Here is a 14,995-nt window from a genome sequence, read left to right as displayed (position 1 = left end):
CCTCCGATCATAGGATCTGGCTGTGTTTCTCCAGTTCCCTACCTGTAGTAAGATCGGGGGGATTATTCATGGCAGCTGAATGAATAACCAAACTGAAGTGAAGTGAGCCAAAGCCTCTTCAGCTATTCACTGCAGGAGTGTATGGCTGTTTTGATAAGTACATTCAGCACGTTCGGACGAACTGAAGGGAAGAACCCATTCGCCTCAGTCAATGCAACATCTGGATTGGCTGAGGCAAATGTTCGGTAGTTCAGCCCCTGCTGTTCACCCCTATTCTCAAAGGGGCCGAACAGCAGTGAGTGAAATGCCGAATGCAGTCGAGCAGCAATCTACTTGATCATTCTGTTCTCTACCTCAGAGGTAGCTAAGAGAATGAAAATGTCAGTAAAAAAAAAACAAATCAGTGCAGGGTTCCCCTCTCAAATCATACCAGACCCGTTATATCTGGTAGGAATGTTAGGGCTGACCCCCACGATGTAAAAAAAAAATGTGGGGTTCCCCTACAAATTTATAACAGACCATTTAGGTCTGCTAGGTTTTTTTGAGAGGGCCTCAATGCCCAAAAAAGGAAAAAAACAAGAAAACGTGGGCCTTAAAATTCCAAACCACACCCTTAATCCGAGTACTGACCTGGCAGGGCAGAAAACAAAACTGTGTTTTGTTTTTTGTTCAATTAAAGGATTCGAAAGAAAAAATTTCATTTTTGTTCCTTTTGTCTAATGTCAGTTGGCTGCAACGAAAATCCGTTCATAAGGACACATCGTACAGACTACCGGTAATGAAAATGATTATTATTTTTTTTAAGTTGATGCTTAAAACAATAAAACTTTATTCAGGAAAGAAATTCTGATGCATCCGAAATTTCCGTTATCGGAAATTCATATTTGTTTGCATTCGTTATTTCTGTCATTCGGAAATTCCTATGCATTCGAATGTACGAATTTCTGAAAATTTGCCTGAATAACAAATCTTTCCGAAACAAATATCACAATAAATAATAAATAAATACAAATTATAAGAGGTTCTACTTCTAACCTTTCCAAAATCTACAAAAGCTAAAAAAAATTCTCATTCAACCACTAGATGTCACTATGTAACAGGTTTGTTAGAAAAGACAACTAAAAGTGCTGTTCGGGATTTCTTGTACTGTATGTAGGTAGCCTGTAGGCATATACTCTATAATCACATGGGCTTACCTTGAAGATCAGTTTAAGTCGCTTTGAACTGCTTCAGACTTGTTTCTAATTAGGGAAAAGTAAATTCCACAGTTTTAACAAAATCAAAATGTCATCTTAAATCACCTGATTTTGGTGAAATTTTGCTGTTTTGACTAAATGCATTGAAGTCGGTAGAGAAGATGAAGTTGCAGTGGTTTTTGGTGTTTTTTTAAAAAAGTGCAACATGTTTTAATTGGCCCCTGAGGATAACAGATGCTTCTTTCAACTATCCTGGACGTCTTCTTGTGCCAGAAAATGGCCCCTTGTTAACCTCAATATTTTTAAAATAAAAACAAAAACAGACAGTGGAGAAAATTAAATACATAAACTGAGCTACCATAAAATGTTGTGTATGAATGAGTGAGCAGCACGTCTGCCGCTGTCAGAATACAAAGGGCACAGCGGGCAATTCGTCCATTTGGATGGAGAAATCTGTTATATTTTTTCATTCAGCCCGGAGGTTAAACAAGAAAAAATATAACAGCTCACATGTCCTTCTTGGAACCCTTTGGTAGGTAGCTGAAACCATGATTTCTCTTGCCACTTTGGGGTTGGGGGCAAGGGTCTCAGCCCTGGGGGGGGGGCCCAGGCCACAGCAAGCCAGGACTCTCCCTCCCCTACATTACCTATACCCTTTCCCCTGCCACTACCTTTTTCCTGACCCACGTGCATTCCAACTAACCTTCTGATCCCACCTCCTCCTTACCCTCTATATTGCACTAGCCCGTACTTCCCTTAACCCCTTCATGACTGAGGCCCTTTTTTCATTTTTTGCACCCATGTTATATTCCACATTTTAGGCCTGAAAATGACTTAAAACCCCCCAACATTATATATTTTCTGAATGCCAAGACCCTATAGAATAAAATGGTGGTAGTTGCAAATTTTTATGTTGCGCAATATTAGCGCAACTCCTTATTAAACCCCTGGGGGGGCGGCCCCTTCTTCGGGACACAGAAGCGATCTGGCGACAGGTAAGTCGCCAGGATCGCTTCTGTTGTAAAGCCGACAGTCGGCTCTACAAGTTTAAACAGAGTCCCGGTGGCAAAAGTCGCCGGGAGTCTGTTTAAACAGCCCCGATGCTGGCGACGTACACTGTACGTCGTCAGTCACGAAGGGGTTAACTACACTGATGTATGAGTCTACAACATAACACCATCACACCATCACCTGTTTATCAAATGCTTCTTATCTTGTAACATATAAGATACCTACAGGGTTATTCACTGAAGGGTGAAGAGTTTGGAGAAGGCAGAAGTAAACAATCTAGGACAAAATAGCCGATTTGGAAAAATTCTCCAATTCAGCTCACTTTCCACTTCAGCTATGTTGTCCTGAATTGTTCCCTTCTCCTGCCTTCTCCAAACTCTTCACCCTTTTGTGAATAGACCCCCTAGTATCTTATTCTTTCCACTTGTCACACCTTCTGCTGCAACCCCTATCGCTGGCCCACTTTTAGGAGTCAACTTCATCTAAGATTCCATACCCCAAGATGACACATGTCATGTAACACTCTAATGGATACACGCTAGGAAATGTTTTAATTGTCTGAACTTAATTTTCATATCATAAACTCACTAAACTGGCTATAAAGCCATATTAGAATACTTTTATGAACACCTGCAGTCTTTCGTAAAAAAAAAAAAACATTTATGGAGTTTGACTCGCATTCCTTTGGCTGTAGAACTGCTTAGAAATGTGTATATGCTTTTTATACACTCAGTGTGAACAAGCGTTTAATGATATTTTATATATAGTATTCAATCTATAAACTGTTTTGCTACAATGTTATTTAATCCTCAGGAAAGAATTCTGATAACAACAAATGTATTCATGTCAAGAAAAAAGTTAATGGGAAAGACTACTATCGCAGTTACAGTAATTAATATACAGCTCACATTACCAATCAAACAAGATTCACCACTTATATAATATTGCTGTATATTTCAGTTATATTTGTACAAAACGTCATATTTCACTGCTATTATTATCCTTTAAATGCTTTAGCAGCTTTCATTAAGTGCTGATCCTATCGTTAATTGTCACACCTTGCCATACACATTTTGTTCTTAATAATTTTCAGTGGATGACACTTTACAGTTTTATTGTGACTTCTTATTCTAAAAAAATGTTTATTATAAAAAAATCAATAAAAAGTGAATTCCAAAAAAACTGTTAAGCCGCATTGCAAGTCTGTTGATAGATAGATAGAGAGAGAGAGAGAGAGAGAGAGAAAATGCTCCTTGACTCCATTATTATTATTAATATTATATAGGATTTATATAGCGCCAACAGTTTGTGCAGCGCTTTACAAAACTGAGGGAGGCAATACAATTAACAATACAATTTCAGTACAGGAGGTAGGAGGGCCCTGCTCGTGAGAGCTTACAATCTAGTAGGAGAATCTAGTGATGAGAATGCCATGAGAACCTCATTCAACCAGCAAATGTCTGGGTGGATGATTTATAAATATTCCCCCCAAGGGTGAAGAACTAATGTTATCCAAAAGGATATTTCAGAAAGTCCTCTCACAGGCAAGCATCCTGCAGACCTTCAGTTTCCTGTTCCATGACTCTGTGCTGTGTAAACTTAAATTCCACTTAGGGGAGAATTAAAGATGGCTGTTTAGGGACTGTACACTGGGTCCTTTTCTATACAATTAAAAGATACCTTTCCTGGTGCCTCTCATGGCAGCATACACTTGATAAGCTCCACCCCTTATCCCTACCCACAGGACCAGTAACAATCTATAAAAAAGAGAGAGAGAGACTCCCCCTGCATTCTCTTTTTTGTCCTCGCGTTTCGACCTGCGACCAGTCATGTCGTCACTACCTCTAGGTCATAAAGTGCCGCAGTGCCGCCTGGGTTCAGCCTCTCCCAGGTGTAGTCCCAGTTCCTGGACTGCTCAATGCGCCTTTAGGTCTGGGAGCCCCTTCTGGCAGTTCTTGGGGGCGCGTGGTGTCCCACATATATACTAATTACAGGCGGCGTGATGGTGAACAACAGGGCTACTGCGCAGGAGCCCAGTTAGGGATCTGCTTCTGACTACCTTCCTGTTTTTGCGTGTTTTGCCTCTCTTTTGTATCTTTTGGTGTGTTTTTGGTTTTGTCTTTTTTGTTTTTTCCCCTCAGCCCTCGCTTCCCGGCTTGTGGTTTCTCCCCTGGGTCATCCATGGCTCTCTATCGGCATGGAGCTGCGGGGATCTGTCTCTGCAGATGCCCAGGTCCTCTTAGGTGCGGCGCCCGCTCTCTCCGGCTGTTTTACCGGAGAGCGGGTGACGTAACTGGGTCCGCGCCGTTGCTGACCCAGCGGCTGAGGCCGCCATCTTCGTTGTGGGCAATGTTGCCCTTTTTGCAGTTTTACAGTGGACGGGGTGGATTTTTTGCGGGCTTGCAGGTGTCGATGTCTGCTGGGTTGTGGCACAGGTGCAAATGTCGCTTGACAGTTGAGCAGCAGGTCATTGCTGTGCACACTCCGATGTGAGGGGGCACTTCTAGCCAGCCATGCTTGGGCTGTGTGTTGTCCCATTCTTCTGACTGCTGGACTCTGTGAACAGTGCTGTATGTTATGTACACTGGACCTATAGTCTCACCGCAGCAGGTTGTACTACATGTTTTTACTCATCTGGTGTTTTGTTCTGCTGATGTGTGCAGCCTTCACTGCAGATCCCTGCCTGATAGTCGCTTCCTTCCTTCGGCATGAGCCATTCACCACGATTGCAAGAACCGCCATCCGATTTAAGGTAGGGGACCACCGAACGGGTGAGTACAGACTAAAGAAAGCTTTTTGGCTGCTGTGTGTGCGGCCGCCGGATGTGGTGCTGGCTCATTCAACGTGAGCTGTGGCAACCTAATGGGCTTCGCGGGCCAGGGTTCAGATCAAACCCATTGCATTGGCCATTACGGGCTTTCCCCGGGCCTTCTGCCGGCAGTGGACTCTGGGAGACGGTCTGTCCAGTCGTCTTTTGCTGGATGGAGTGTGTTCTTTGGCATCGCTTTTGCACACCCTGTCAGCTTGTTATTTATCATTTGTATGCTGCCATGAAAGGCACCAGGAAAACGGAAAATTGTATCATACTTACGAGTAATTTTCCTTTCCTGGTGCCTGTCCATGGCAGCATACTACCAACCCTGTTTGTCGACGCATAGTTACAAGAATGCAGGGGGAGTGTCTCTCTCTCTTTTTTATAGATTGTTACTGGTCCTGTGGGTAGGGATAAGGGGCGGGGCTTATCATTTGTATGCTGCCATGGACAGGCACCAGGAAAGGAAAATTTGTGTATGATACAATTTTTTATACTTGTGAACCAGACATACACCCAAGGTAACCAGTCAATGTAGGTGTGAACAGCAGCATGCCTACCATCTTGCAGGCTTATTAACACAGAGATTTTCGAAAACAAATTTCTGGGTCATTTCATCTTCCCCATAAAAAAGGAATGATGCTTTCCACCTTTCCCCTGCACATGTGCTCCAAGAAAATGTTGCCCATGCTGACAGCTAAGTGGGGTTTGGTAGTGTAGTAATCTCCGGTATGACAGGAAAACCTCTTGGTGCCTGCTGCTCTAGCTGAAGCATCTATTGTCTAGACTAGAGCATAGTTAACAGTTATTCTTGTAAAATTGGAGTAAATGTACATACCTGTATTATCTGTTCCTAGTTCTGGGATCGCTGTAAGCTTTTCCTGATGCCAGCAAAGCACCAGCCTGACTATGCATTTCTCCGACATGTCCCTCTGCGTCGGGTCCATTTGTTCACCGTTGTTCAAATTGTCTGCCTGGCAGTGCTATGGATACTCAAGTCTACTGTTGCCGCCATTATTTTCCCTGTCATGGTAAGCAGAGCATACGTTGAAGTGTTGTTGTTATTATTAGTGGTACTTTTATATGAAGATAAATGGATTGTGATATAGTTATATCAATATTGATTTTATTTGCTATAATGAAATATAATGAACAAAACTGAAAGCTTTCTGTAATTTAAAGACTGCACTTAGGTCAAATGTCTCATTTTAGTTCAGTCTGAAGATGTTATCCACATACTATCATAAAACTCATAGTTCAAAGGTAGTTGATTATCTTCCGCACCCGGCCCTCTCCTACTAGATATATACTTGTATTTTGAAGCATGCATGTATAGGAGACAGAAACAATTTCAATTTAACATACTTATATAAACCCTGCACAGTGTTCTGCCCCACTCCATAGTGGAGACGTGAGGATATCTCCTAAATTCCACCATGTCCTGTATGTAGCCTGACTGATGTGTAAAGCTACATAAAAAAACAACCAGCAAATGATGCACACACTCATTTTTTTTTAAGAAATTGTTTTAAGGAGAATAGTGGTAAGCAATATTTGCATTTAAACTGGTAAAATAATTCCAGTGTAATTTCTGAAAACTAGGGATGCACCGATACCAAGTACCGTACTCGGTACAAGTACTAGTACAAGTACAGATACTTTTCCAGCTCCAAGACTAGACTAGAGAAAAATTCAAAAGTTAGGAGGCAGCTGTCATTTGTAAGGAGCACACGAAGCTCCTGGGATTTGTAAATCTCTGTTTTAATGTATGATTTTGTTTTTATAAACATATATAAAGGGATGCACAGATACCAGTTTTGCAAGTACAAGTCCTGATACTTGCCCAACTACTTACAGACACAAGTACTGATTCATTTTTGTTTATTATAATGTGACAGTTTTTCTAAAACAATACAGACTAATGATTTCAGGACAATGGTGGAGCACCAAAGCCGAGTCCCAGCATTGGTATCTGAACTGGTATCTGAACTAGTTTCGGTGCATCCCTACTGAACTGGTAACTGAACTAGTATCGGTGCATCCCTACTGAAAACTAACATGCTTTGAACCTATAGTCTTATTCAAAAAAGCAGAGCAGCAAACACATCACCAATTGCAAAGTCTTCTATCCACAGCAACCAATGACAAAACACCTTGTACTATTCTGGCTTTAGTAATGTGAATTCTAATTGGTTGCTATGGGGCACTGCAATGCAATGCAACTTAGTGCTTTGCTTCTTGCTTTGTTTATTGAATAAAGCTATTATAAGTTCTTGTGTCACCAAACGTCATACACATGTGGATCAGTATAACAATTTAGGAACTGTGTGTGGTAAGGCATGTAATGGCTGAACGGGTTTGAATCAGGAACAGAAAAAATCTCTATTCACATGATCCCATGGGAACATTTTCTGTTCGTTGTATCTCAGTCATCATAATGCATTGGTGGTTACGGGTGAAGACAACTGTGTGTCTGTCCTAGCAACCACCAATGTATTGTCTATTAGAACAGGAAGGGAAGCACCTACTGAATCATGGAAGCAGGGCTCTCGCTGAGAGGGAGAGCAGGACTTTAAAGTCTACGTAAACCCTAACAATGAACTTCTCCTATTTGTCCCATTTGGTTAGCTAAATATTCCACTCAAAATGTTTGGACACATACACTTTACACAAACATGATGGACACATACAACACATTTTTCTGGTTGGTTATTTTAGTAGGTCGGCTAACGTGCATAATATCATCCTTCACAATTGTAGAGACAATATTTCTTGGTTACATTTAGATATTTGAACAGCTCTGTCATTAGATAATTTAGCACAAGGAATGTCTTGAACAGAGATCTTCTTTGATAACAAACAATAGAGAATCAGTTGCCCGGTATGTGCTGACTATTTGCTTCCAACCTTGACTTGTGTTATCACAGATCCTTGGCTTAATGATGGTGAGGAAAATGCTGGATTGGGTGTTTAGTCAGCATGACCTTGCCTGGTTGGATGACATCCTACCAGAAAAAGAAAAAAAGAAGGAAGAAGATAAGAATAAGAAAAAAAAAGGCAAAGAAGAGGTTGATAGCGATGAGGTAAGCATGTTTAAACATGACAGTGGTGATATAATGCTAGTTAGGGAGTTCATCTAGATTCCAGACTGGATTAGTTCTAGTTAGAGCCAGCTCCATACCAGTTTCAAGTTTAGTCTGGTTTCTTTGTAAACTGCGTGGCAATTGATCGACATCCACACAAACACGGGAAACATTAGGTTTTACTAAAAAAAATTGCATTCTACCTTTTTTTTTAAATGTATACTTTAATATGACATGCTGTTTCTATACATTTAGCACTCATGTTTGTCAGGATCTGTTTAAACCAATGTAATTTTGCTGTTGAATTCACATTTACTACATCAGGAGATAAGGTTTGGAAACCAAGGTTGACATATTACAAAACATACCTAAGACTACGATAAAAAGTTGCTGAATACAAAAGATTGCAGTATTTATTAAAGTGACACTGAACTCAGGGGTTAACTCTTAAAAATGCCTTTGAGTACCTTAACGCTTAACAAAAATGTATCTTATTTGTGTATCACTCGGCTGTAGATCCTCAAATCATCTCTGAATTGGTGCTGACACTGTCCTTCCTTCTGGAGGGTGGCTACTTTTGTTCCCCATGGTCCCTGTGTGTGTTGTAAAGTAGCCACCGCTCCAAGCTCCCTCCCGTGATGTACTACAATCTCACGTTTAGCTCACTCATTTATATTGAGCTTGTAGTCCAAGTCCAAGTGAGCATGGAGTGGTGGATATTTTACAACACGCACAGGGACCATGGGGAACAAAAGTAGCCCCCTCCAGAAGGAAGGACAATGCCAGCACCAATTCAGAGATGATTTTTAGGATCTACAGCCAAGTGATACACAAATAAGATACATTTTTGTTAAAAGTTAAGGCACTTGAATGCATTTTTAGGATTTTTAAGATTTAACTTACAGGGTTACTCACAAAAGGGTGAAGAGTTTGGAGAAGGCCGGAGAAGTGAACAATCTAGGACAACATAGCTGAACTAGAAAACCAACTGAATTGGAGAATGTTTCCAGTTCAGCTATGTTGTCCTAGATTGTTCACTTCTCCTGCCTTCTCCAAACTTACATAGTTACATAGTTAGTCAGGTTGAAAAAAGACACAAGTCCATCGAGTCCAACCTATAGTTAATAACCCTGTTAGTGTGTCACTGTAATGGTAATCAACAAATAGCTTAGCCTTAAAAATCTCTTGTGAGAATAAACAAATTATGATCAGAATTAAAGCTTTTCTCTCCATGCCATACTGTGGACTCACAGGTTTAAAGAAGTAGTTCATCTGGAACACATTGTTTTTACATTTTTTATTAGGTTTTTATCTACAATAAAGTTAGAAACCAAAAAAAGTTCAGATGTGAAGCTGCCAACACTTACTAATGTGTAAACACAATAGGATGATATATCAACAAAAATTAGTGTAGTGCTGCCACCAAAAAACACCTAAAATAAGCGATATCTAAATACTTGATCAACATGACATTTGTTTCACCATATAACCATGTAATATAAGTGAAGCATAAAAAGTCCATGTTGTACAATGTCCATTTAATTCAACATGCAGAAAAAGCTTTAAATGTCACCAGCCACCACATGATCAATATCAGGAATCCTCCACCATACACCTCTCACCTTATAGTTGGACATAATAATCAAAATAAGTTCTATATGCACTTATTTCCCTTCTCAGGGGAATGCTGTTCCTTTAGCGGTACGGTCATAATCCAGGGTGATACTCACAAGGGAAAAAAATTATAAAAATGCCATAGTGCTCACCATTTTAAAATGCTTTTATGTTAAATCATGCCATTGCTAACTAAGGCTTGTATCCCCATAGTGGGGAAAATAGATGATAGGAAACCAGACCCATAATTAATTAGCCCCTTAATTGGGTATATTAATTATTTGATTACTCTCAAAAGAGAGAACAACCCCCAGCTGCTTAAACTAGACTCAAGAAAAAGAAGTGAGATGATCTGAGGGGATCAGCTCAAAGTACAGCTAGTAAGGAGGGTCGGAGACTCAAAATTTGCTAGAAAATATTATACATTTATTATTTAAAATCACAATGGACATACTAAATGCACCAGTTAACACCAACACCAGTTCAACATCTAAAATTGGTTATTGCAACAACCCATTCACTCATAAAACACAGAAATGCACTCTGAGGATGAGCTGATCAGCATAATAAATGGTACCGGATTAAACTCAAAAATGTTTGAGGAATAGACACTTTAGGCTTGAATGTCTCCGGTCAAAGGGAGGTATATATGTTCCTGATTTATTTGATTATTCCAATATTCTTGGTTTCGTGTATCCTAAACATCACTTAGTACATGGTTCAGAAAATTTAGAAAATGTGTAGTTTCTTATATCTTGTGACAATTGTTGTGACATTATATTTCTTTGACACAAATAAAAAATATTTTGGGAAAAAAAAAAAAAATGTTTGAGGAATATATTATTGTATAGTGTGGCACAGCTGTATCCAATTCTGCATACCTGGCTTTATATTATAAAGTTCTTATAATATAAAGCCAGGTATGCAGAATTGGATATAGCTGTGCCACACTACAGAGTGTTCATGCTCTTCATAATATTAAGAAACTGACCTAAAATCATGATTTTGTATTGCTTTAGAAAAAATTTGACCTGTCCCTTTAAGAAAAGTATCCGTAATTGGTATCTGTGAGTACTTGAAAAAAAGTATCGGTACTCGTACTCGGCCTTAAAAAAGTGGTATCGGTGCATCCCTAGTTAAAACCATATAAAAAATGTGCACTCACATAAAACAGTGGCGCAAAATACACGCATACAAAGCTTTTTTCTTTGTAGTGGGTAACTACAAACAATCTAGTTCTGAGACACAACTCCGCCTGGTCCGTGTGACGTAATGACATCATCTAAAACTCTGCCCTATGCGTTGAGTCCATTGACTTCTTCAGGAGTGTGGAGTTCAGAGACCTACATGCCTTTTTGTATTTGCAGTGACGTCCTATTGGCAAGGAAACCGCTGCGTATGTGTCTATACAACCTGGACCTTATGGTAGCTGGGCCATTTCCAGGTTGTTTAGACACTTGAGCAGTGGTTTCCAACAAAAAGTCATGTCGTTTTCTGAACTCCGTACCCCTGAAGAAGTCAATGGACGCACCGCGTACGTTGAAGTTGTGTTACCGTCACTGCATAGGTTTTGAGTTTTGTTGGAGGAATAGCAAGTTCTTACCAGAAAATTCAACTACCTGGGTCAATACACCTAAAACCAAACTTCCAAAAGAGTATAGTGAAAACGTGCCACACTCTTCTAGGCATCCATGCTAGGAGTATTCATGATGAGAAGCCAAGCTGTCTTTTTTGGCCTCTTTGCCCCCATGTGTTCTTTCCTTATTTGTCTGGATGTCCTCCTGGTTTTCAATGGCAGCATATATATTGCTCTACAATTGTCATTGAGAACATAACTGGAAAACTTGTTCATAACATTACTAATAGTCTGCTTGGTAGAAAGTGACTATTTTTCCCTATTGTAGGATCAAGCTGGCAACCCTGGAGCTGTGCATTCAGATTCTTCGGCCAATGGATCAGATATGGACCGCAGGTTGGTATAAAGCTCGCACAAATAACATATGAAAACTAAAAGTTTCTCCAGAGTGAAGTAATTTTGCTTATGTTTGTTTTAGGGTAGTCTGTATATAAAATAGCTTACAACTTGTGTGATTATGGTGCTTGGGGAGGAGATTTATAGTATTGTACATCAAATAAATTTCTCTGCTTATTCCTAAATAAATCCCCTAACCTACTATACCAGCCAATGTATTGCACATCCACCATTAATTATAATACAGATGAGTGCATCTGTGAGGTTCATCTCTGAAGGTGAGAGTCTGTTCACTGAGGGTGGAGTGGAGTTAAATGTGAAGGGGTTGTGTAACACAGGAAGTCGCTGGGGTTTTATTATCTGGAAAAAATAATTTTCCATACACAAGAGGGGAGTGGATCCTGCATTGTGACCTGTTATATACCATTTATATGGACTTTTATTATAACTTTACTTTATACACAGTTTTGATATATCTTTATTCTTAGCACTTTCTTATTACTGAATTTTTATAGTGATTTCGCTTTTATTGTATTATATATAGAAAGTTTTGTAGCACTGCACTCATCTACAAGTAAAGTATTGAAGAAGGGAGGGGGGGGTCAGTTTCTGAGGGACAGGAGCCCTTAGAACTTTCTTTACTAAAGTAACCCTATAGTTACATGTTTGATTATGGAGCATGAATGTTCTGCTTAAGTGGCTCCTTCAGACAGGGTGGAAGTGTGACCCCCTATAGTAGCCCCCCCTGGTAAGTGACTTACAATTGGACTATGGACCCTAATTTGTAGCGACACCCTTCTGGTAAGGAAACCCCTGTTGGTAGCACGAACCCTTGGTAATATAAAACCTGTGGTAGCAGTATGCTAGCTTTCAGTGCTGGGAGAGTGGTGCTGGTAGTTTTCAGGACAGAACTCCAGGCATTGCTCTACACCTTTCCTGTAACCCTAACCCTCTGTAGCTTCAATCCTCAGAATAACTCTCCCTGTAACTCCAACGCTCACAATAACCCTCTCTGTAACTCCAACCCTCATACTAACCCTCCCTGTACCTCCAACTCTCACAAGAACTCCCTCCGTAACTCCATCCCTCAAATAACCCTCTTTGTAACGCCAATCTTCACACTAAGAACTCATTCACAGAGATGTGCACATCCATATGTGACTTCAACCCAACCCAATAACCTCCCTGTAACCCCGACCTTCACAGTAACCCTCCAAGTATCCGCAGCCCTCACACTCACTGGGCCTGTAACCCCAACACTCTTACTAACCCTTCCTGTAACCCCAACTCTCACAATAACTCCCTCTGTAACTCCAACCCTCAAATAACCCTCTCTGTAACTCCAACCCTCATACTAACCAACCTCCCTGTACCTCCAACTCTCACAATAACGCCCTCTGTAACTCCAACCCTCATACTAACCAACCCTCCCTGTACCTCCAACTCTCACAATAACGCCCTCTGTAACTCCAACCCTCAAATAACCCTCTCTGTAACTCCAATCTTCACACTAAGAGCTCATTCACACAGGTGTGCACATCCATATGTGACTTCAACCCTCGCAATAACCTCCCTGTAACCCCGACCTGGCTTCACAGTAACCCTCCCAGAATCCGCAGCCCTCACACTCACTGGGCCTGTAATCTCAACACTCCTGTAACCCTTCCTGTAACCTTAACTCTCACATTAACACTGTCTGTAAACCCAACCTTTGGACTAACTGTCCCAGTAACCTCAAACTAAGTATCCCTGTAACCCCAACCCTCACCCTACCTTTAAATTCCAACTCTCACACTAACACTCCCTGTAACCCCAACACTCACACTTACCCCCATTGTAAATGCAACAATACACTCATTGCCCCTGTAACTCCACCCCTCATACTAACTCTCCCTATAACCCCAACCCTCATAATAACTCCTGTACCTATGATGCTAACACTGATCCTTCCTGTACCTCTGACCCTCACACCAACTGTCTCAGTATCTAACACTCACACTAACCCTCCCAATAACTCCAACTCTCACAATAAAACATTCTGTAACAACAACCCTCACACTAACCTTCCTTATAACTCCAACCCTCACACTAACCATCCCTGTAAGCCAAGCCCTCACATTAAACCTTTCTATAACTCCAACCCTCACACTAACCCTCCGCCCTCCGTATAACTCCAATCCTGTAGCCCCAACCTCCAAATCAACCCCTCTCGTAATGCCATCAAACATGACCAAAGAGTTATTATTAATAAACTATAATGTAGTTGTTCTCTGCCTTCTATATTACAGCATTACTCTGCATTTGAAGATCTCTTGTCCCTCCTCTCCTGCTATAAGCCACCCCAGAAATGCACTCAATGCCGTCCCACAAGTGAAGGTTGAGATGGATTCTGACTATGATGACTCTGACATAGACAAGAACCCCAGGGACCGGGGTAGTGAGACTACTTTATAGCACTGACTTTACCAATAACACAGTCAGACCTGACTGGCAAGATGGTCTACTGTAATCTGGAGCTGGTGTTAGAAAATGGACCATTTCTGTGTGTGACCTCACAAAGCAACACCTCCCAATCAGTGGAACACGCTGAAGAACTTTTATTATGGACTTTCCAGCTTAGAGTTAAATGAGCTCTTTAAGCAGAAACACAGAATTTCTTCCACATTACCACTATGGCGACAATTGCTGTCCAAGTGTATTGCACAAATTGGGCACCTTGTAAAGCTGCAATTAGGGAACTAATTTTCTTGCAATAAAGACTTTCTACAATCTGTGCTGTATTTCCAGGGCAAACTAGGCACTTGCTTAAGGTAGCAATGTTCATGATCAACGGTTGTGTTTAATACCTTATACTCCACTAATTTGGGGTCAGCAGTTACCTACATTCCAAGTCAATGAAATGAGTGGTTGACTAATAGAAAAAGCATTCATGTAAACAGCACATTGCCTCTGACACTGGCTTATACATGAGTGATCTGAATAATCAGCTTTGTTGACAGTATGTTCTTACTTGTACCGGCTTCTAACACCTTGTATTTAGATGCAGTGTTTTTTCATCTAGCAAGAAGGAACCTGCAGATTGCATTCAGATACCTTCACTCAACAACTGAGTGATTGCATAGACACATCTACCACTAGGCCTCATGTCTGGAAGCGCCTTTACTTAGAATTGCTTTTGTTGCCAATAGTCATATTCTTCCTTTCATTCTTTCTAGCTACATTGACTGAAGGCAAGTAAGAGCTTGGTTGCTATTTGCAGCAACAACAGTTCTTCCTTCAGACACTTTCAGAAATAAAGTCTTACCTG

General features: G+C 40.7%; 1 protein-coding gene across 1 annotated transcript in view; it reads left to right on the top strand.

Moving 5' to 3' along the window:
• SLC4A5 (solute carrier family 4 member 5) overlaps positions 1 to 14,208 on the top strand; it is a 73,128-nt gene extending 58,920 nt beyond the window's left edge. The window contains exons 22-25 of the mRNA XM_018564839.1: positions 5,877 to 6,050; positions 7,947 to 8,102; positions 11,621 to 11,688; positions 13,977 to 14,208. Of these exons, the coding sequence (XP_018420341.1) occupies positions 5,877 to 6,050; positions 7,947 to 8,102; positions 11,621 to 11,688; positions 13,977 to 14,142 (564 nt within the window). The 3' untranslated portion in view covers positions 14,143 to 14,208. The remainder of the gene's footprint in view (positions 1 to 5,876; positions 6,051 to 7,946; positions 8,103 to 11,620; positions 11,689 to 13,976) is intronic.
• The last annotated feature ends 787 nt before the right edge of the window (positions 14,209 to 14,995 follow it).

The sequence above is a fragment of the Nanorana parkeri genome, unplaced genomic scaffold (assembly GCF_000935625.1).
Source record: "Nanorana parkeri isolate BGI_ZX_2015 unplaced genomic scaffold, ASM93562v1 scaffold786, whole genome shotgun sequence".
In the NCBI taxonomy this organism is placed as follows: domain Eukaryota; kingdom Metazoa; phylum Chordata; class Amphibia; order Anura; family Dicroglossidae; genus Nanorana; species Nanorana parkeri.
The sequence above is the reverse complement of the archived record's forward strand: the minus strand, read 5'-3'. Positions and strand labels throughout refer to the sequence as shown.